We start from the raw sequence: 20,596 nt of genomic DNA, 5'->3' as shown, positions 1-20,596 counted from the left end.
TCTCTCTCTCTCTAATCTCTAGAAAATGAAATTGAGGAATTTGGGACCCATAAAGAGCTTATCCAATTCCATGACTCCTTCCTTCCTTCCTTTTGTGCTTCTCTGACCATATCTTTTCCATATTACAAAATGCTTTTGTAGGGACAATCACTTCGGTCCTTGAAATAGTTTTGATCTGTCTTTTTTTCTTTTTTTTTTTCTTTATTGAAGAAAAAATAATTACAACAAAAAAGTAAGCCTTGATAATGTATGTATGTATGTATTATTATAATTGGCGATTTAAATCAAGAGGACCTTGTTGAGTTGTATCTCTATTATGATGGTTTTGGCAACACTAAGAATAGGGAGAGTTGTAAAGCAGTGTTGTGTTTTGTTGCTCTATAGTTCCTCTCTGTATTATTGCTTCTTCATTTTTTTCTCCATGTGTCTTGTCGCCTCATAATTCCTCTATAATTCGAGAAACTTTGTTTATTTTTCTTGGACTCAGCTCTTGAGTAAATTCCCTAATTATATTTTGAAAAAATGATTGCAAATAAAGGTCACACAATTCACTATTTAAGTATACATACATGATACATGTGTTATGTGTACGTTTTGAGTAAACGATTATACCAATAGTGATAGTAAAAAAAAAAGATAGAGATCTGTATATGTTGTTGTTCTCTGATAAAATTATTCTATTTTGCATTTCTTTATCTCTTTCGTCTTTACTGGTAATATATGCAAAATCTCTTTTCGATATTTTGTAATGATTTCGCAAGATCTAAACCATAAACTTGTCTGCATATTTGTGACTTGTGAGCCTTCCTTTGTATTATTATAAAATCAGTTTATTCAATTATTATTATTATTATTTATTTATTTTTGGCACAAAGGCAAACAAAAAAAAGGAGGAAACAATTAAAGAAAAAAAAATAAAAAAGGGGAGAAAACGAAACAGATGTAATCTGCTCAATAGAGGCAAGCCAAGGCCTTGTTTTGCTTGCACTCCACAAAGGCACAAACGTTATCGTCTGGATTTAAGTTTTGTCTCTTTCGTCGACATAATCTCCCCTAATCTTAATCTCTGGTCCCGTGTTTACTATCTTTTTAATCTTTGCATTTCAATATTTTGTTTTGTTTCATCTAATTATATAAACTTCAACCTGATTATATCTTACAGTGCTTGTTAAGAATTTACAAACCTTTTTTTTTTTTTTTTATCAACTTCGTTTGGTTTAAGCATATGCCATTACATATTCCTCTTTTGTTAATAGTTTAACACAACAAACTTTGACTTAGTATTCATATTTTCGTTTTCGGAATTAGAAAGGTGATATAGAGTGTAAACATAACTTTACAATTTGTATATTATATGGTGATTTAATTATAGATAGAGACTTGGAGATAGTTGATGATATGGTTGAAATCTGTGGTTGTGGACTGGACATGGATTAGAGCACCGCCAAATAATATTCACAAGTGGGATACTTTGCTTTTTAACCATTACTTTTTTTGCATCCATATTTTTAATATGTTGCCGATCTTTGATTAATTTAATGAGCGATTGTTGAAGAAAGCTTATCATGAGATACAGTACTTACGATTGTATCTCTGTACAGTAGTAGTAACTTGATGCATCATGGGAAATATTTTGCATGTCACGTATAATAATAGCCAACTAAAATGATAAACTAAAGAATTAGATTATTAAAAAAAAATCATATAAAAATTAGATTATTAAAAAATCATATAGTGAATACCCACAGCCTCTTACAAAAAAAAAAAAAAGAATTAGATTATTAAAAAATCATATAGTGAATACCCCATTACCAAAGAAAACAAAAAAAGAATATCTTGTAGTGCGTTACAAGAGATTTGAAGATGAAGACGATTTTCCACATTCGAAAATTTAATAGTCATATATGATAGTTAAACATTATACTTTTAGTTAAGAAGAGATTCTCAAAAAGGTTGATTTTGCATATATACATGCAAGCATAAAATATGTTAAGCTGGAAGATTTGTCTTGGTTCATAATAAAAATCAAGAGTATAAGCCTTTAGAGTTGATGTTTCTTTCTTGGGCAAATTGATATGGAAAGAGATAATACATTCTATCTGCTCTCTTCTGGTTTTGTAGTTTATACGTACGTTGGCTTCCATCTTACCATACTCTAGTGCGTATATGAGAACGTAGAACTCGTTTTTTTTTGGTAGTTTATTTAGAACAAAACCATGGTAGTTTTTTAGTCAAGATTAAGCTGTGGGATTTTAAAAAAATTTAAACTAAGGGTTTAGGTCTTTCAACTGTGATTCTTTCGATATAGATTTTAATTGGTTATGTGTTGAGTGAAATAGTAGAGAGATATTTCCAACGAGTTTAAACTCGAAAGCAATTTTATAAATGTTCTTGGACCATCAGAAGAGCTTCATTTATAACACTAAAAATGGTGGATCGACTAAACAAACTCAAAACAATTGGAATCTAAAAACGGTATACAGGCCTAAAATTCAGAAAATGTATGGGCTCTTATTTGTGGCCCAATTAATAAGATTGATATGTCTTTATTGTATTTTCTGTTCGACACGGATTATATGTGTGTGTTAAAAGTGTTTTTTTTTTTTTTTTTTAATAAACTCTATCGGCTGATCCGTTCAGCTCCGTTATAAACGCATCGAAATGCTTCAGAATGGACTTCTTTCCGAAGGGCCACTATACTGTCTATCCCGAGTTTGAAATGATTTCCGACTAATGTGCCGCCTGCATTTCTGACTACCAGGTAAACCAACTGGGATTTGGCCTAATTGACAGACTTCCTACACAATCATGATTTTTGTTTTTAGGATGGATCGAACCTGTTAGTTCCTTTCAATCTTTCCCCAATTCTCCCTTACCACTGGACCACATCGGGCAAAATAGCAAAGCAATAAATGGATTTTTGTACGTTCCTCTCGAGCCTCCCAATTAGGCTCTCTTTTAATTAATACGATCTCTTTCGTTTAGTGTGATACACTGAGGTTAAATCAGAGCAACGGCGAAGAAATTATAACTAGTAAAGCTTTTCCAATTGACTTTTACAAACTTTCTTTTTGCCATTTTACTCTACCCCGCCAGGTAAAAAGATTTTGTCATTTTTTTGGATCGTAAAAGCTGAGAACTGATTTTTTTTTTTTTTGTTACCACGACTGATTAATTTTATTTTGGTATGCATTCAACTTTTTTTTGATTATTATTTGACGATATCTCTCATATCTTAACCTTTTTTTTTTTTTTTTCTAAAATAATTTCTTATTTTTGTTGTTGCATATTTCCCTTTTTTTTCATGTAATATTTCCCTTTTTTGTTGATTAATATTTTTTTTGGTTTTTCTTTAAAGAAAAGAAAAGAGTTTATATCTAACAAAATCATATAGTTCTCGTGATCTTAAAAATTAAAACTTTCGTTCTCCAACGTACGGAAAACGCATACAAGAATCCTTCAATCCTCAAGAACATGACTCTGCCTTACCTCAAGAATCTTCGAACCCCCAAAGAGGAAAAGGTTTCAAACCCAAATGGATCTCACCAACTTTAACTTTCTACTCTCAGCTTATTCCTTTGTACCCACTGGACAAAGAGATGTTTTTCCCCTTCTTCCAACTTACATGTTGTGTTCTTCTAAGGCTCATAGCACCTCTTTCCACTTTTGTTTGCTATTTGACCTACCCGCTCTTAGCCTCTACCCACTCACATCTTCGCTGCAGACTGTTTTCCCTTGCCTTCTACCTTTTCTCTGTTCTTCGATTTCTTCTTCGACCTTTTTGTTTTACCCGCCTGTGAGGAGAATGTCGAACAACAAGGCACGTAGCTCGGACGTTTCCAGACACAACGCCTCCTCCGATGAAGATGAGCCTGTGATTCTGCCTGCCTTGGATAACGAAGCTCTCTCAAGACGTTTTCGTCTCACTTTGATTGGGAGAGTTTTTCATACCGGAGGGAGAAGTATGGAAGCTTTTCTGGCTGTCATGCCAAGCCCTGGGATTTGGGATGTTGAAGGTCGGGTCCGTGGTTTCGACCTTGGTAATGGCCGATTTCACTTCAACTTTGAATGTGAAGCGGATCTCCTCAAGGTCTTAAGGAAGAGGCCATGTCATTTCAACAAATGGACGTTCTCTCTTGAAAGATGGGAACTGAACTTCCAGGAGAACCTCCTGAGTTTCATCAATTTCTGGGTAAAGATCCGGGATCTCCCTCTCCGCTGCTGGGTGGATGCTGCCTTTCATGGCATTGGTTCTGCTTTGGGTACTGTCGTCGAGGTTGACGCCACCGAGGGCAGAGTTCTGGTTTCTGTGGACGTTACCAAACCCCTCAAGTTCAAGAAAAAGGTGGTGTCAGACAATGGGGATGAAGTTTGGGTGTCCCTCTCCTATGAGAAACACTTCAGATATTGTTTCAACTGCCACATGATCTCCCATGAGGAGAGAGAATGCCCTTTGCTCACTGACTCTCAACGACAAAGTAACAAAGAGCACAGGTCTTCAGCTTTCCCTGACCGCGAGCTACGATCTGACGATGCGGGTTCAAATGTTTCCACCAGAGAACCCATGCCACGAGAGATTCAGAAGAACAATGACGCTTACCATCGGTCTCGCCGGGGGCCGGACCCTGCTCTTGGTTCTGGTTCCACCAGAAGATCTTCTTTGCACCTGGCTCGTCGTGACTTCCCTTTTGATACTCGACGAGTGCAGCGAAACCTATTCCTTTCAAAGGAAATCCCTCGTGTTGAGGAGTCGAGCAATCCAGTCTGGAAACGCATTGGTGGATCTTTAGCAAATGAAGCTCCTCGATCCAGAGACAATTCCAACCACTCGTCTTCCGACTCAAGGAAGAAACCGGATGAGGTGATGGGAGATTCTCCCATTCAAAATTCCTCTCGCCAGGAACCATCACTCTCCCGATCGGGAAGAAGAGACGACCGAAGGTCTACTCGTCGGAGAGATTCACCTCTTCGGATCCGCTCCCCCACGAGGGAGGAACCAAGTCTTGACCAATGGCGGAGCTCTCGTCGTCCGCCTCGCCACCAATCATCCCGCCTTAATGCGGAGAAGCCTGCGAAGCCTCAGGACAAAGGTAAAGGAAAAGTCCAGGAGTCCGATGATGACCTGATGAACGATGATGACCTCGATACGGAGGCTGATCCGGTTAACCCAGTTCCGGTTAACTTTGAATTTGGTTCAGGCTCTGGTCTTCGAAACTCCGGGACTGAAGAAAGCCCGTTGATCACCGCTCCTGCTCCGGTCGCCGTGACGGATAACATCCCTTGCCCCAGCTCTGACGCTCACATCGACGACGCTGGTCTCTCTGATTGGGCGGCGGAGGAGGAACACGACGCCGAAGTCCAATGCACCCAACATATGGACTCAGTTCCCTCGGATTGGGAGAACCTGGCTGATGAATTTGACCTACCAGATAGGGAAATTACAGAAGAAGATGTGCTCTTCATGGAGGAGATGGAGAAAGAAATGATTCTCGATGGGTTGCTAGAGAATGATGATCTCCTGGGGGAGGACATGATGGAGGCCGAAGATGGAGAGAAAGATCCAACGGAGACGCCGGAAGTGGAAGTGAGTCAGGAAAGGACAATCTCGGAGCAGCTGGTTCCCATTTCTCGTTCTCGGTCGCCGATTCCGGCGTCTTCCTCCTCGCCGACGAGCAAGCGAGTTGCTTCTCCTTCCGCGAAGGCCATTTCGCTAAGGCCCAACCAGAAACCTGGGCCCTCTTCTCTGAAACGGGCCTGTCGTGAGGTGTTCCCCTTGGTGGATGAGCCTGCTGTTTTGGGCCCTAAAAAATCGGTTCCCCCAAGCCCAAAAGTCAACAAAGCAGCCTCAAGGAAGCTGAAGCTGTTCGGTGGCAAGAGCTCCCCCAAAAAGCGAGCATCTTCGAGTGCTTCGGGGCCCCGTACTGGTTTGCAGACACCGGTTTCTCTTGAGACTCCTTTGGATGAGAGAGGAACATTGACGAGAAGGACGATTGCGGCTACGGCGCCAAAGCCGAAGGAAGGTGAGGAGGAGTCCCGGATCTCCCCCGAATCACCACCATGAGGACCTTATCTTGGAACTGTCAAGGGGTGGGAGCCAAGTTGACTCGCCGCCGACTAGGGGAACTTTGTAGAAAGTATTCACCTAGTTTTTTGTTTTTATCGGAAACTAAAAACGATAAGTTTTTTCTGCAAAATGTGCAAGTAGAGTTAGGCTTTGATAATCTCCAAACGGTTGACCCGGATGGCTTTAGTGGAGGTCTAGCTCTATTATATTCGAAGGATTATCCGGTTAAGTTTTTATTGTTAGATGACCGGATTATTGATATCGAAACTATTATTAATGGAAATCGGGTATTTATGACTTTTATTTATGGAGACCCAGTTGTTGCAAACCGTGAATATGTTTGGGAAAGACTTAATCGGATTGGTATAACAAGATCCGAAGCATGGTTTATCATTGGGGATTTCAATGAGATTACGGGGAATCATGAAAAACGAGGGGGAAAGAAAAGATCCGAGGCCTCTTTCCTCCCCTTCCGCAACATGATACATGCTTGTGGTTTGATTGATTTCCCTTTCCAAGGGAATCATTTTTCCTGGATAGGCCAAAGAACAAATGGACAAATCCGATGTAGACTTGACCGGGCAATGGGAAATGAAGAATGGCACCATATTTTTTCCCACACAAATGTGGAGTATTTGAAAATGTGGGGATCCGATCATCGCCCGCTTTTGGCTATTATCCAAGATCGACCCAAAAAATACTTTCGAAGATTTATGTTTGACAAAAGATGGGTGGATAAACCGGGTTTTCGAGAGGTTGTTTCGGAAGGCTGGAGCGCCTCAAACCCACAAGACAATACCCATTTTATGGGGCGAATTCAGAATTGCCGACGATTAATCTCTCACTGGAGGAAATCTAGTAAGTCAAACTCAGAGTTGCTTATTAAAGATCTCCAGGATAAGATTGACGAAGCTAACAATGATGATAATGTTTCCGCATCTTCCATCCTTGATCTTAAATGGAGGTTATGCGAGGCTTACAGAGAGGAAGAAGCTTACTGGCAACAAAAAAGTAGAGAAACTTGGCTTCTTGAAGGTGACAAGAACACAAAATTCTTTCACGCCACAACAAAACAAAAACGTGCTAGGAACAGGATTATTGGTATTCTCGATCAAAACGGGGTTTGGATTGACAACGAAGAAGGTGTGGAAAGAGTTGCGGTTGAATATTTTAGTAGATTGTTTACGGCATCAAATGCCACCGATCCTCTGCAGGCCCTTGAGAGAGTCCCTGTTTTAGTAACCCCCTCCATGAATGTTTCCCTCACCCGAGAGATAACAGAAGAGGAGGTTAAGAGAGCGTTATTCTCCTTACATCCAACAAAGACTCCGGGCCCGGACGGAATGACAGCATTATTCTACCAGAAATTCTGGGACGTAATAAAGAAGGATCTCACCACCTTGGTTAAGAACTTCTTTACTTCTGGCATCTTCGATGGCAAGATTAACGAGACTAATATTTGCCTTATCCCTAAAGGTGATAGACCGAGGGAGATGGCAGGATTCCGGCCGATCAGCTTATGCAATGTAAGCTATAAAGTAATCTCGAAGATTTTGAGTTTACGTCTAAAGAAGTATCTCCCGGACTTAATTTCGGAGACCCAATCTGCCTTTGTGGCAGGTCGATTAATTACTGACAATATCCTCATTGCTCAGGAAAATTTCCATGCGCTCCGCTCCAACCCAACGAATCGAAAAAAATTCATGGCTATTAAAACAGACATGAGTAAGGCCTATGATAGAGTGGAGTGGAAGTTTCTTCAGGTGCTAATGGAAAAAATGGGTTTCGATCATCGCTGGATTGGATGGATTATGCAATGTATTACATCCGTATCCTATCGAGTAATGCTCAACGGTGAGCCTAAAGGCCGCATTCGGCCCAAGAGAGGAATCCGCCAAGGAGACCCCATTTCTCCGTACCTGTTTATTTTTTGTACGGAAGCCCTCATCGCTCAATTGAGACATGCCGAGAGGATTGGTACAATCCAAGGGCTGAGGGTGGCGTGTGCCTCCCCTCGGGTTTCTCACCTCCTCTTTGCAGATGATAGTCTTTTCTTCTGCAAGGCTGATCCCCAACAAATTAATTCTGTAATTGAGATCATTCGATCTTACGGTAGCGCCTCTGGGCAAGAAATAAACTTTGCCAAATCTTCTGTCATGTTTGGCAATGATGTGGATCCCAACCTACGACAAGAAATCAAATCAATTTTGGGGATATCGCAAGAAGGTGGTATGGGGACTTACTTGGGCCTCCCCGAAAAAATCCATGGATCAAAAGCACAGGTTTTTGCTTTTGTTAGGGATAGGTTGAATAGTCGGGTTAATTCATGGTCGTCTAAATCTCTCTCTAAGGGAGGGAAGGAAATTTTAATCAAATCCCAAGCCCAAGCCCTTCCGACATATGTAATGTCGTGCTTTCTTCTTCCAAAAGCGATTTGCACCAAGTTAAATAGTGCGATGGCTCGTTTTTGGTGGAGTAATAAAGCAGACTGTAAAGGCATCCATTGGATTTCCTGGGACCAAGTCTGCTCGCACTTTTCGGAGGGCGGCCTAGGATTCCGTGTCCTGGAAGATTTTAATTACGCTCTGTTAGCAAAGCAATTATGGCGTCTACTCCGCTATCCAGATGCCCTACTTAGTAGGGTGTTGAAGGGTCGCTATTTTCGGTATAGTAGCCCATTGGAAATTTCTACCTCCAATCGGCCGTCCTATGGCTGGCGAAGTATGCTTGCCGCCAAAGATGTCCTTAACTCCGGCATTAGGAAAAATATAGGCTCTGGTTTTCAAACCTATATTTGGACAGATCCGTGGATCCCGGATGTCCGTCCCCGTCCTCCAATTGGATTAGGGGACGACAGGAACCCATTGGTGAGTGTTTCTACTCTCATCGACCCAGAATCCAAACGATGGCGAGTCGATAAGCTCCGGGAACTTTTCCCCCCGAAAGAAATTACCCTGATTATGGGAATTAAACCGAGTATAAATAGAACCATTGACACTTATAGTTGGTCCCTCACTAAATCTGGGAACTATACTGTTAAATCCGGTTATGAGGCTGCGAGATTGTTATCTCGTCCTTCTTGCGACCTCCCTTTTCAGGGACCCTGTGTCACGGCACTTAAGGCGCAAGCTTGGAAATTGAAAACCACACGGAAGTTAAAACATCTAGTGTGGCAATGTGTGACAGGATGCCTTGCTACTTGTCAAAGGTTACATTTTCGCCACATCGGCAGAGATAAAGAATGTCCCCGTTGTGGGGCAGAGGAAGAAACGATCAACCATTTATTTTTTGAATGCCCCCCGGCTCGACAAGTGTGGGCCCTTTCACCTATTCCAACAGACCCGTCGGTGTTCCCCCTTTCTTCTTTGTATGGTAATCTTGATTTCCTATTCTGGAGAGGAAAAGAAGGTGGTGTCATCGAGGCGGATTTAAGCGTTTTTCCATGGTATATGTGGTATATTTGGAAAGCGCGGAATAAACTGATCTTCGAGAATGTTTCGGAGCTACCCCAAGATACGAAGGATAAAGCAATTCAAGAGGAAACACTTTGGAGAAAAGCTAATACATTGGTAGCCTTACCTAGTGTGCGGACACTTAGGGATGACGAATGGATTCCACCAACGAACGCGTTGGTGTGTTATGTTGATGGATCTTGGCACGAGAAGGATAGGAGGAGTGGTCATGGTTGGATAGCTTCCATTGGTAATAGGACTTTCCAACTAGGTTTGCGTTGCTCCCCACGAAGTCTTTCGCCCATCCATGCAGAATTAGATACTCTCCTTTGGGCAATGAAATGTCTGAGCAATCTATTGGTGGTTCAAGTTACAATTGCAACGGATTGCTTGGATTTGGTTAGAATGATGGCAAACGATGAGGATTGGCCGGCCTTTGCTTCAGAGATTCGAGACTACAAGGAACTTAGAGCCTCATTTCTGGAGTTCAATTTAAAACATATTTCTAGGCTTAAAAATATCAGTGCCGATAAACTTGCGAAATGTGCAAGATTACGCGGTTACTGCTTTTCCCATGTAGGTTTGTCGGTACCTGTTTGGCTCTCTCACGAAGAGAATCAATTCCGATAAACTAGTGTATGGGGTTCGTCGGCAAAAAAAAAAAAAAAAAAAAAAACAAAATCATATAGTATATTCGCACATCTGATGATGCATGTCAAATGATTAATATAAATAAATCATCTCTCTATCAATTTCTTTTAGTCAGTTGGGCAGTTGCCACTAAATTTTCTTTAATACGTATTTTGCTAAATAACGTTATATATATATATATATATATATATATATATATATATAACAGATTTTTATAATAAATTTTGCTAAATATTACAAATTTTAATTCGATAAGCAAACGAGTAATTTTTTTAAAATTTTTATTTTTAACATTCGTTGGATAATTAAAAATATTTGAGGGGGTATATTCCTAACTTCTTTTACCTACGAAAGACCTGGCTCATGGGACTCCCTCTTAAAGAGTTTAAAAAATACATAATATATATTAAATTTGAAAAAGAAAAAAAAAAGAAAAAGAAATTGAAAGTTAATAAAGTGTGTATCGAACGAGTCACGAAGTCGAAGAAGAAGAAATCTTCTCTCTGAAAAAGTATTAAGAATTTTGAGAATGAACATAATAATCTGATAATGACGATAAAGCTCGCTTGAATACATATCACCCCAAATTAATGGGTTTCGATTCTGTTTCGTCTTCCCATGGTTTTGTTCAAGTCACAAAGACGATAGCTTTTCTTTTTTTTTTTTTTTTTTTTTTGAACAAAGCTTTTCTATTCTATTCCAAAGTTTTCTCCTTTTTTTCTTTTCGTCTTTAGGGTTCTTTCAGTTTTGCCGTTTAATTCGTATCCACCAAAAAATTAATTCGTATCAGAACAATTTCGAAGTAGACGAAGAAGTTACAAGCTAGTCAAGGAGACGATAAGGTAACGATACTTACTCACTACTCGCTTTACTACTTGCTCTGCTCTGAGTTTTAGGTTTTTTTTTTTAATTTTAGTTGTAGTTTTTACTCACTGGTTTTTGTTTATTACATGGATTTGATGATCGAGAACTATATAAATGATTCTGGGTTGCTCCTCGATTTATGGGGTTTTACTCTAGATTTTGTTGGATTTGATCAAATGCGTATTTAGTAAAGGTTACTGATTTCGAATCAATCTTCGTTTTTGGTTTTGTATTTTGATTTCCCAGGAACAGTTTTGCTTCAATTGATTTCAGTGATCAAAAAGGAAAGATGTCATCTTCACACAACAGGAGTAACAACAACAATTCAGAAGGTGCTAAAGCAGAACAGATCATATTTGAGTTCTTTGCTAAAAGCCTTCACATTATTCTTGAATCAAGGACTCCTTTTATGTCTTCGAGGAATTTTAGTGGTGACCAGATGATTTGTTCCCCTTCCTCTTCTTCTTCCTCTTCCTCCAGTGTCAGGCCTCGGGACAAATGGTTCAATCTTGCCCTTAGGGAATGTCCTGCGGCGCTGGAGAGTTTTGATATCGGGCGCAGAAGCAGTCTTGAGCCTTTGGTTGTTGATGTCGTTCTTGTGGTGAGGCCACTTGTTGGTGATCAGATGAACTTGTCTGCTAAAAGGGAGCTTATCAGGAACTTTTCCGAGAAAGAGTACCAGTCGGGTTGGAATTCTGATCAAGATGAATTGGGATGTGAAACTAAGAACGAGCAGATAATTGAGAGATGGGTGGTGCAGTATGATAATAGGAAGATCAGGGAATCTGTTACTACCAGCAGCAGGAGGTCAAGTAGTAGTAATAAGTTGCAACTGATGTATAAGAAGGCAACTCTGCTGCTTAGGTCATTGTTTGTGATGGTTAGGCTTTTGCCTGCTTATAAGATTTTCCGGGAACTCAATTCCTCTGGGCAGATCTTCAAGTTCAAGCTTGTTCCTAGGGTCCCTTCTATTGTTGAGCCATTCACTCGCAGAGAAGAGGCAGAAATGCAGAAGTTTTCTTTCACACCTGTTGAGACTATATGTGGTAGACTTTGCTTGTCGGTTCTATATCGTTCTCTCTCAGATGTCAGTTGCGAACACTCGACTCCTATGTCTCCAACATTTATAACCGATTATGTTGGAAGTCCCCTGGCTGATCCTTTAAAGAGGTTCCCTTCCCTTCCTCTTTCATATGGCTCACCTCCCTTGTTGCCATTTCAAAGGCGCCATAGCTGGAGTTTTGATCGTCACAAGGCGTCTCCACCTTCTGTTTCTTGCTCACCATCGCCTACACGCTCAGATTCACATGCATTGGTTTCACATCCCTGTACCCGTCACCTTCCTCCTCACCCTTCTGAGATACCCACGGGTCGAAGGAAAGAAAGCTACCCTGAAGAGTATTCTGCTTATCAAGATTTCTCCCCTCCTCTTTCTCCTTCAGCACCAATACAGGCTGTCCCACGAGGCATCACACGTACTGAAAGTGCTCCAGTGAGAATCCCAGCTCCGACTTTCCAGTCCAAACAAAACATTGTGGCACCTAACCCTCATCTAAAATTGTCGAGACACGCCTCTTTAAAGCCTGTGAGAAACTTTGGTCCTGGTGAATCTGGACCAGCAGTAGACAAGGTAAGCGTACTCCACCCGTCTTATCTTTTATCTCTTTTTTGGATCATGTGACTGAACGAGTGAAATTGTAATTCATTTTTCCTCCAGCTGTTTCTTTATGGGAGAGATGACTTTAGAAAGCATTCTGGGGTGAGGCCGTCTTCCAACAGCTCACCGGGGATATCATTTTCCCGGAGTTCTAGTAGATCTTTCCAAGAAGATTTTGATGATCCTGATTTCCCTTGCCCATTTGATGTTGAGTATGATGATATTACAGATCGTAGTAGCAGGTATTGTCTTTAAAAACTTACATCTCTCATTGTCTCTTTTCCATTTTATCTACAGCCTACGCATATGATATGTATTTATATGGATTTTGGTTCCCATTGTTCTTTCTAAGTGGTTTTTTAAATACCAAATGAGTTTAGAGATTTGCTAATCCTGGCCTCTATATGCTAATCAATACAACTTAAGAAGCTTGTTTTATAATTTCTTACTTTGAGCTTTAAACAGCCATTAGATGCAAATGATTATCATAGTGCTTCTATATCCGTGTAGCTTCCATCAATTTTGGCGTATTCTTGTACTGATCTTCAACAAAGAAGCTAGAGAATTGTTTAGTAGAGAAACCAAGAAATCTAAACAATTCACTATCACTTATATATGATTTCTTTTGGGTTTTGTAGTCATCAAATAACACTTGTTCGGTTTGCTCTGCGGGATCCTGATTCAGTTCTTAAGGCCTTTTGTTTTGTAACTGTTTCCAGTAGAAACTGATTTTGCTTTACTGCCTCATTTCAGACCAGGGTCGTTCGACCACAGAGGAGACATGCATGAGCCACTCGAGTCAAGCGGTTCATTCCCTAAAAAGTCCCAAGATGCTGCAGTTGGTGCCCTTGTGAAAATGCTGAAAAAAGCTCCACCTCTCAGACAAGATGTCTCCGAATCTTCCATTCCTGAAATTTGTTGGAACAACAACAACAAACCTGCACGGGCTCAGGAGATAGCAGTAGCGTCAATCACAGCCTCGGGGCTTGCTTTGACCTCAAAGACAACAGCTGATGCTTTGGAAGAGTTGAGGTCCTACAAAGAAATGAAGAATCATTTGTTGCTTAGTCAATCCACATCAAACCCTTCCTCGGTTACCACTTCACCCTTTGATGTTTGATGTTGATGTTTCAGAATCTTGACCCATTTTGGGTTTCGTTTTGGTTTTGGTTTTTACATAATGTGCGTATGTAAATAATATTAAGCTCTCTACTCTTTGGATGATATTGTGGTCCATGTAAATAAACTTGTACCCAAAAAAGAAAGAAAAGAAATTTCCATGTAAATAAATGGTAAACATACATACACTAATGATAATGATTTTCATGATTGTGCATATTAGAAAAGCTTTATTTGGTTGGTTATCAATACTGTGATCCTGTGATACCTCTTTGGGTTTCTATTTTCTAGGTGAACAAACCATTTTTCTTATCAAAGTCACAGGCAAAAAATAAAATAAACAAAAATAGTAAACGCCGTCGTTTCGAGGAAAAGAGAACTTGGTCACCCGACGGCGAAGCTGTGAAGAGTAAAAACCCTAAAAAACGAGAGAGAGAGTCCGAATCTAATCTCTTTGTCGTCGGAAGGAAGAGGAAAATAAAAAATGCCGCTCTACGACTGTATGCTTCTGTTCAAACCAATAATCAGAAAGGAAGGCCTCATCGAACTCGTTGCGCGCATTGGGAAACACGTTTACAGCAGAAATGGTGTCCTCACCGACGTCAAATCCTTTGGCAAGGTCGAATTGGGTTACGGTATTAGGAAGCTCGACGGAAGACACTATCAGGTATTCAATTGCGTTAGGGTTCTTACTGAATTGGTGATTTCATTAGTCCCTGGTGATTGTTTGGGAATTAGGATTTCTCAGGTCGATTCAAGCATTAGGATTTAGGTTGGCCTTTCTAGACCTTATCGGAAATGCACTGTGTCTCGCATCTTTCAGATTGATTCTTATGGTTAATATAGCTAGAGTTGACGAGAACTATGCACTCATTTTACCCAAATGCTGGCTACGATCCTCGAGTGATAGTCTTTAGATTTCACTAGTTGTAAAGGCTGCATTTTAGTCTTTAGATTTTGTGATTTTCTTTTCTTTGAGAGCTTGATTGGCTTTGGATCTTCAGTGTGTAGTTTTATTATTTAGTTTTATGGATTTACTGTGGAGTACAAGCAATCACAGCTTTCACTTTACAGATGTCTTCAAACTGGTTATGTTCTTAAACAATTTGGCTATTGTAGGAATAGAATTTGAGCTAAGGTGGAGGATATAGGATGTAACCAGATACAATAGTTTCGACCTGCAGTAGATTTAGGATTATCATATGTTTTGAAAGTATCGGTACCAGCTTTATACATCAATCTCCTGTCTCTTTGATAGAATCTGCAGATACTTAAAATTGAACATGCGTCTTTGTTATCTTCTCTCTCACTAATCTGCAGAGTCTCTAGTTTGCTTAGTGACCATTGTCTGCCGTGGAGCTTTAAGTGTGTATATATAATATTATCATATGGAATGAATACTGCAGGGACAATTGATGCAAATAACAATGATGGCAACTCCAAACATGAACAAGGAGCTTCACTACCTCAACAAGGAAGACAAACTGCTGCGCTGGCTCCTAGTTAAACACCGCGACGTCCAGATCGGACACTCTGATAGGGACGAGAATCTGACTGATCATAGCAGGCATACTAGTGGGAGCTTATTCGACGGATCCTCTACAGACGAAGATGATGACAACATTTTAGGTTTATCACGATGAGGAGGAGAACCATTTTCTTTGAAATGTTTGTTTACTCATAGACCTGATCTTCATGGGAGTCTCCTTCAATGGTTTATTTGACGGTGTGCTTGGTTTTGCAAGAAGTGGTTTTGCGCAGGCAAAGAAATAAATTTGATTATGTTAGTAGTTTTTAGGTACAAATTGAACTTCAAATTTCATGTGTTTGTTAAAGATTTGCTATTTTCCTAGTCAGCAGCAATCGCGTTGAGAAACGCAAATTAAGTGCCACGTGTATAGACACGTCATGATTGCATGGAGAGAGCGTTTCTCTGTTTTTAGAAAAGGACTTGAAAAGTTCATTTTAATTCTTTAAAAACCAAATTTAATTTGGGAAAAAAACAATGAATATTTAAAATAGAGGTAGTTGTTCGTAATTCGTAAATTAGCTAAGAACAAACACTTGTGCTATTTTCCCGTGTCGCTGCATCTTCTTCATCCATCGATTCCTCTCAATTAGGGTTCAGATTCTTCCCTCTCATTGTTGTTCTCCTTCTCCGTTTCGTCTCAATTACAGAACAAAAGCTCCGTTTCTTCAGGTAGTAATCAAAGCGTCAGAATCATATGTATAAAAAAGTTCACGCGAATTCATTACCCCTTATACCTTTTTGGGCGAGAAATTTTTTTTCATCGTTTATTTTTCTATGTTTTTTATATGAATGTACGCATTGATAAGAATTAGTCTTCTTCATATGAATATATGCTGATGTTGGTGTGGGTCTTGTTTTGTTTTTTTGTTTTTTTGTTTTTTCTCGTCTCAAATTTTTGAAATAGTTTATAGTAATTGTTTATGCCTGTGTCGAATGTGCTTATTGAGGGAAATCAATCTGGGAAGAAGAGAATTGCCTTATTGGATTGGCTTTACGAAAATGATGTCACGATCCTCCAGCGACACTTGAATATGATTGTTTTGATTTTGTTGTTTGATCTGAGCTGATTCCATTAATATTTAGAAGTTTCACAAAAATGTGGATATTTTTCTTGTTCACCTTGAATATTCTCCTATTGCACTAAAAAAGAATCAAAGGATTTTTATAAAGATTCTGTGTTTATTGGGTTGTTTCTGCTATATACTTTTCAAGGTTTAAGAAAGAATGGATGGTTCGGACGATGGTTGCACACTTCAGGAGCCTCCTGACCCCGAAGTGCTTGAAGTTGATCCAACTTTTCGATATATACGGGTATGAGGAGGCTCTCTGATAATTATATATTTTTCTTCTTCTTTTTGTTAAGTGTTGACCTTTCAATTGGTGGATATTTGATACTATACAACCAAGCAAAGAGGGGTTAAGATCCACCTCCCTTTGTCTTATTTTACTTTTCAAATCTTAAGTTTTGGGTAATATTGTGTGGGGATTAAGATATCTTATATTTTTTTTTACCTCTTAACTGTTGGACCTTTCAGTATAAAGAGGTAATTGGAAAAGGTGCATTCAAGACTGTGTATCCTTTCCGGTTTGTTTTGATGTTAATTTCTTAGATTAGAGTATTCTTGATATCACAAGCTTTCTAGGAATGTACCATGTCAGTAAAATTGTTTTACGAGAAAGACTATTTCTTTCTGTGTTCTGTATAATTTTTTGGTTTATACCTTAACTCAAGGAATCAGTTATAAGGCATTCGATGAAGTAGATGGGATTGAAGTTGCGTGGAACCAAGTACGAATAGATGATGTTTTGCAGTCACCGAATTGCCTGGAGAGGCTGTATTCTGAAGTGCGTCTGTTGAAATCATTGAAGCACAGTAATATTATCAGGTTCTATAACTCGTGGATAGATGATAAGAACAAGACAGTTAACATAATAACTGAGCTATTCACTTCAGGAAGCCTCCGACAGTACGTATCTCCTTTCCTCTTTACCACAAAACTCTAGTCTTCTGTTCCTTCTTTCTTGTTTTTGTGGTGATTACTGTTTTGGAGTGTAAGCAATCCTCTTTTTTAGCTATCGCAAGAAACACAGGAAGGTGAACATGAAGGCTGTGAAAAATTGGGCGAGGCAGATTTTAATGGGTTTGAGATATCTTCATGGTCAAGAGCCACCAATTATACATCGGGATCTCAAATGCGATAACATATTTATCAATGGAAACCATGGGGAAGTGAAAATAGGAGATCTTGGTCTAGCCACTGTCATGGAGCAAGCTAATGCCAAAAGTGTCATTGGTATAACTTCTATTTCCTGCTTCTTGATGTTACTTACTTATTCACATATTCTGCTTTTAACCCAACGAAAAAGGATATAATAATGATCACGCTATATTCTTTTGTCTGTCTATATTCTTTTGTCTGTCACATTTTAAACTAACATTTTCTTATGTGCCACAGGTACTCCCGAGTTTATGGCACCAGAGCTCTATGATGAGAACTACAACGAACTGGCTGATATTTATTCATTTGGGATGTGTATGTTGGAGATGGTGACATTTGAATATCCATACTGTGAATGCAGAAACTCTGCTCAGATATACAAGAAGGTTTCATCGGTGAGTTAGCAACAAAGTGGTATATTCCACATAATTCCTGTCGTTAGTTTATTGACAAGATTTTTTATAACCAAATGTGTTTCTTGGTGATGGTGATTTCAAGGGAATAAAACCAGCTTCACTCTCGAGGGTTCAAGACCCAGAAGTAAAGCAGTTTATTGAAAAATGCTTGCTTCCTGCATCGGAGAGATTATCAGCAAAAGAGCTTCTGTTGGACCCTTTCCTTCATGTCAATGGTTTAACAGTGAACAACCCTTTGCCGCTTCCGGACATTGTAATGCCCAAAGATGGTGCGTTTGGAGATCGTTGCCTTATGTCTGAAGGGCCCCCTACAGCACGGCGTAGCAAACCTATGTCTATAGATCTCGATGAAGACAACCTGCCTATTGTTACCTTTAGCGACAACTCAGGATCTAGGTGTATTGAGGTTAGACGAGCAAAGAGAGGGAATTTCTTTGTGCTCAAGGGAGAAGAAAACGATGAACACTCTGTGTCGCTAATTCTTAGAATAGTAGATGAGAATGGTGAGCGTTGTGGTTCAGCTCCAGTTACATATCTATCGCTTCTGCATTCTGAGACTTGATATAACTGTTTCTTGTTGTAGGACGTGTGAGGAACATCCATTTCCTGTTCTATCAAGAAGGTGACACTGCTTCTAAGGTGTCGAGTGAAATGGTTGAGCAGCTCGAGTTAACTGACCAGAACGTCACGTTTATAGCCGAACTGATCGATATATTACTTGTCAACATGATACCCACCTGGAAAACTGATGTCACAGTCGACCATCTCATTCACTCTCAACTAAATCAGAACTCAAGAAGTCAGCAGAACGAAGCTAAGACCACACAGAGACAAGAGGAGACTCCTTTTCATGATCCTTGTGAGTCAGTTAGTCACTCATGTAACTCAGATTTCCCACGATCAGACGAGGAAGATAAGCAATGTGTTGATACCACCAATGGTGAAAACGGGAGCTTCAAAGAAGAAGAAGCAGAAGAGGCAACTGAACCAGTAAGTTTGGAGGAAGAAGAAAGGTTAAGAAAGGAACTAGAAGAGATAGAAGCTAAGTATCAGGAAGAGATGAAAGAGGTAGCAAAGAAAAGAGAAGAAGCTATAATGGAGACGAAGAAGAAGTTGTCTGTGATGAAGTTGAAGTAAGCCAAAAACCACAACAATTGATCGTTCCTGTTTCTTAATCCCTGTGTCAAATTTGTTGGTTGTTAAAAGAAGAAGTTCGCTCCCTGAAAGTGTAGAAAGTTCTTACAGGATGAAGCGTTTCTATTCGATCATTGAGATTTTAATTTGGTAATTTGTCTGAGCATAAGAGATTGTTCAACGTTAGAAGTGTCGAGATTGTTTATTATTATGACGTTCATTTCCAAAAACAAATGTGTAGTTTGAAAATGTGTATAAGTTACTACTAATCCATCGTTGGAACCAATAAGTCTAAGCCTTTCACATGTAAAAGAATCCACAAACAGAGACGAAATGTAACAATTTGACCATTGAGTTCAGAAAGCAAAGAAACCTAAACATTGAGAGTCTTTGAAGAAGACATTGCATAATAAAGCATAGAGAGAGAACATGGCAAAATCACAATAAGTCGTCAAAATCAGAATCACTGATCTCCAGGGAGTGCCTTGATGATGTCGGAATCACCAGGATCGACGATGCTGAGGCACGACACTCGGAAGTATTTACCACAAGCAGTTCCCAAATCAACATTGTTACCATTGTAGTGATGGACTCCAACTTTGGCAAGCATGGCATAGTACTCAATCTCTGATCTCCTCAAAGGTGGGCAATTGCTAGATATCAGTATCAGCTTACCTACGAAAGCCAACAATTCCAGCAATTACTCAACGAGATTACGAAGACGATAGATCATACAACCTTATTCAAATGAAGGAAATGTTTTACCTTTGGAGCTGCGAAGGGATTTGAGAACAGATTTGTACCCTAGAGTGTACTTTCCACTCTTCATCACAAGAGCCAATCGGCTGTTAATTCCCTCATGGGACTTCTTCGTCTTCTTCGCCGCAACCATTTTCTCGCCGCCGGGAAGATTCAGATCGCCGGGTACTCTAGAATGGGTCTGTCTTCGAGTTCAGCCAGAAGCTTTGGGGCGGCGCAAAATGAGAGGTTAAATAAAAGAGACACTTCGGAACCCTTAGGGTTTTTATTTTTCCTTTTAACTCAGGATGCGAAGCCTTAGGCCCATTATAACCTCGAACTAAGGCCTAGAACCATCAGGATACGAAGCCCAAGGCCCATTTAAAACTGCCTAGTTATTTGTGATTCAGTCGGAGTAAAAGTTACCGACTTACCCCTCCCTTTTTCCTTATGAAAAATGACAATTCTATTTAACATATGACTGAAGATCTAATCATTGTATAAATTTGAAGGCACGCCTAAAGCAGAAGAAAATGTAAGCGTAATATAATTAACAGCTTGCTGGTTGCCCCTCTGGACTAAGTTCAAGAATTACTACACTATGGTCTATGGTTATGAATATATAATGCTGGTGTTTCTTTTTTTTTTTGGTTAAATAATGCAGGTGTTTCTTTCAGTACTTTTCATAATCTCTGGATAATTATATAGCAGAGTGTTTTAACTTTGGATTTGCACTGCAATCGATTTTGTC

General features: G+C 39.6%; 5 protein-coding genes across 5 annotated transcripts; 4 read left to right on the top strand and 1 right to left on the bottom strand.

Moving 5' to 3' along the window:
• Window positions 1–6,057: 6,057 nt before the first annotated feature.
• On the top strand, window positions 6,058–10,192 carry LOC111831641. Its single transcript, XM_023786638.1, has 3 exons — window positions 6,058–7,099; window positions 7,292–8,293; window positions 8,495–10,192. The coding sequence occupies exons 1-3, from the start codon at window positions 6,058–6,060 to the stop codon at window positions 10,144–10,146; spliced, it is 3,696 nt and encodes a 1,231-aa protein (XP_023642406.1). The 3' UTR covers window positions 10,147–10,192.
• Window positions 10,193–10,657: 465 nt separating this feature from the next.
• LOC17891838 (autophagy-related protein 13b) lies at window positions 10,658–14,017 on the top strand. Its single transcript, XM_006297137.2, has 4 exons — window positions 10,658–11,009; window positions 11,278–12,661; window positions 12,749–12,930; window positions 13,442–14,017. Exons 2-4 carry the CDS (start codon window positions 11,321–11,323, stop codon window positions 13,806–13,808), a joined length of 1,890 nt encoding a protein of 629 aa, XP_006297199.1. The 5' UTR covers window positions 10,658–11,009; window positions 11,278–11,320; the 3' UTR covers window positions 13,809–14,017.
• A 127-nt stretch (window positions 14,018–14,144) lies between these two features.
• Window positions 14,145–15,693, top strand: LOC17891080. Its single transcript, XM_006299348.2, has 2 exons — window positions 14,145–14,474; window positions 15,214–15,693. The coding sequence occupies exons 1-2, from the start codon at window positions 14,292–14,294 to the stop codon at window positions 15,448–15,450; spliced, it is 420 nt and encodes a 139-aa protein (XP_006299410.1). The 5' UTR covers window positions 14,145–14,291; the 3' UTR covers window positions 15,451–15,693.
• A 164-nt stretch (window positions 15,694–15,857) lies between these two features.
• LOC17891723 (probable serine/threonine-protein kinase WNK6) lies at window positions 15,858–19,261 on the top strand. The gene is made up of 8 exons (XM_006297260.2): window positions 15,858–16,007; window positions 16,551–16,649; window positions 16,874–16,911; window positions 17,078–17,305; window positions 17,412–17,632; window positions 17,795–17,952; window positions 18,056–18,476; window positions 18,557–19,261. Exons 2-8 carry the CDS (start codon window positions 16,563–16,565, stop codon window positions 19,108–19,110), a joined length of 1,707 nt encoding a protein of 568 aa, XP_006297322.1. The 5' UTR covers window positions 15,858–16,007; window positions 16,551–16,562; the 3' UTR covers window positions 19,111–19,261.
• Window positions 19,262–19,430: 169 nt separating this feature from the next.
• On the bottom strand, window positions 19,431–20,091 carry LOC17892383 (putative 60S ribosomal protein L30-1). Its single transcript, XM_023785405.1, has 2 exons — window positions 19,873–20,091; window positions 19,431–19,782 (listed from the first exon to the last, which is right to left on the bottom strand). Exons 1-2 carry the CDS (start codon window positions 19,997–19,999, stop codon window positions 19,571–19,573), a joined length of 339 nt encoding a protein of 112 aa, XP_023641173.1. The 5' UTR covers window positions 20,000–20,091; the 3' UTR covers window positions 19,431–19,570.
• Window positions 20,092–20,596: the final 505 nt, after the last annotated feature.

This window comes from Capsella rubella, unplaced genomic scaffold (assembly GCF_000375325.1).
Source record: "Capsella rubella cultivar Monte Gargano unplaced genomic scaffold, Caprub1_0 scaffold_3, whole genome shotgun sequence".
In the NCBI taxonomy this organism is placed as follows: domain Eukaryota; kingdom Viridiplantae; phylum Streptophyta; class Magnoliopsida; order Brassicales; family Brassicaceae; genus Capsella; species Capsella rubella.
The sequence above is the reverse complement of the archived record's forward strand: the minus strand, read 5'-3'. Positions and strand labels throughout refer to the sequence as shown.

Coding starts and splice junctions, on each gene's coding strand:
- LOC17891723 (XM_006297260.2), top strand. CDS start 16,563: ATGGATGGTTCGGACGATGGTTGCACACTTCAGGAGCCTCCTGACCCC. Junction 16,650..16,873: donor CAACTTTTCGATATATACGG/GTATGAGGAGGC, acceptor TGGACCTTTCAG/TATAAAGAGGTAATTGGAAA. Junction 18,477..18,556: donor TAGAATAGTAGATGAGAATG/GTGAGCGTTGTG, acceptor TTCTTGTTGTAG/GACGTGTGAGGAACATCCAT.
- LOC17892383 (XM_023785405.1), bottom strand. CDS start 19,999: ATGGTTGCGGCGAAGAAGACGAAGAAGTCCCATGAGGGAATTAACAGC. Junction 19,783..19,872: donor ATCCCTTCGCAGCTCCAAAG/GTAAAACATTTC, acceptor TGGCTTTCGTAG/GTAAGCTGATACTGATATCT.
- LOC111831641 (XM_023786638.1), top strand. CDS start 6,058: ATGAGGACCTTATCTTGGAACTGTCAAGGGGTGGGAGCCAAGTTGACT. Junction 7,100..7,291: donor AGAAACTTGGCTTCTTGAAG/GTGACAAGAACA, acceptor CCCTTGAGAGAG/TCCCTGTTTTAGTAACCCCC. Junction 8,294..8,494: donor GGGGATATCGCAAGAAGGTG/GTATGGGGACTT, acceptor TTCTTCCAAAAG/CGATTTGCACCAAGTTAAAT.
- LOC17891838 (XM_006297137.2), top strand. CDS start 11,321: ATGTCATCTTCACACAACAGGAGTAACAACAACAATTCAGAAGGTGCT. Junction 12,662..12,748: donor CTGGACCAGCAGTAGACAAG/GTAAGCGTACTC, acceptor TTTTTCCTCCAG/CTGTTTCTTTATGGGAGAGA. Junction 12,931..13,441: donor ATTACAGATCGTAGTAGCAG/GTATTGTCTTTA, acceptor GCCTCATTTCAG/ACCAGGGTCGTTCGACCACA.
- LOC17891080 (XM_006299348.2), top strand. CDS start 14,292: ATGCCGCTCTACGACTGTATGCTTCTGTTCAAACCAATAATCAGAAAG. Junction 14,475..15,213: donor TCGACGGAAGACACTATCAG/GTATTCAATTGC, acceptor TGAATACTGCAG/GGACAATTGATGCAAATAAC.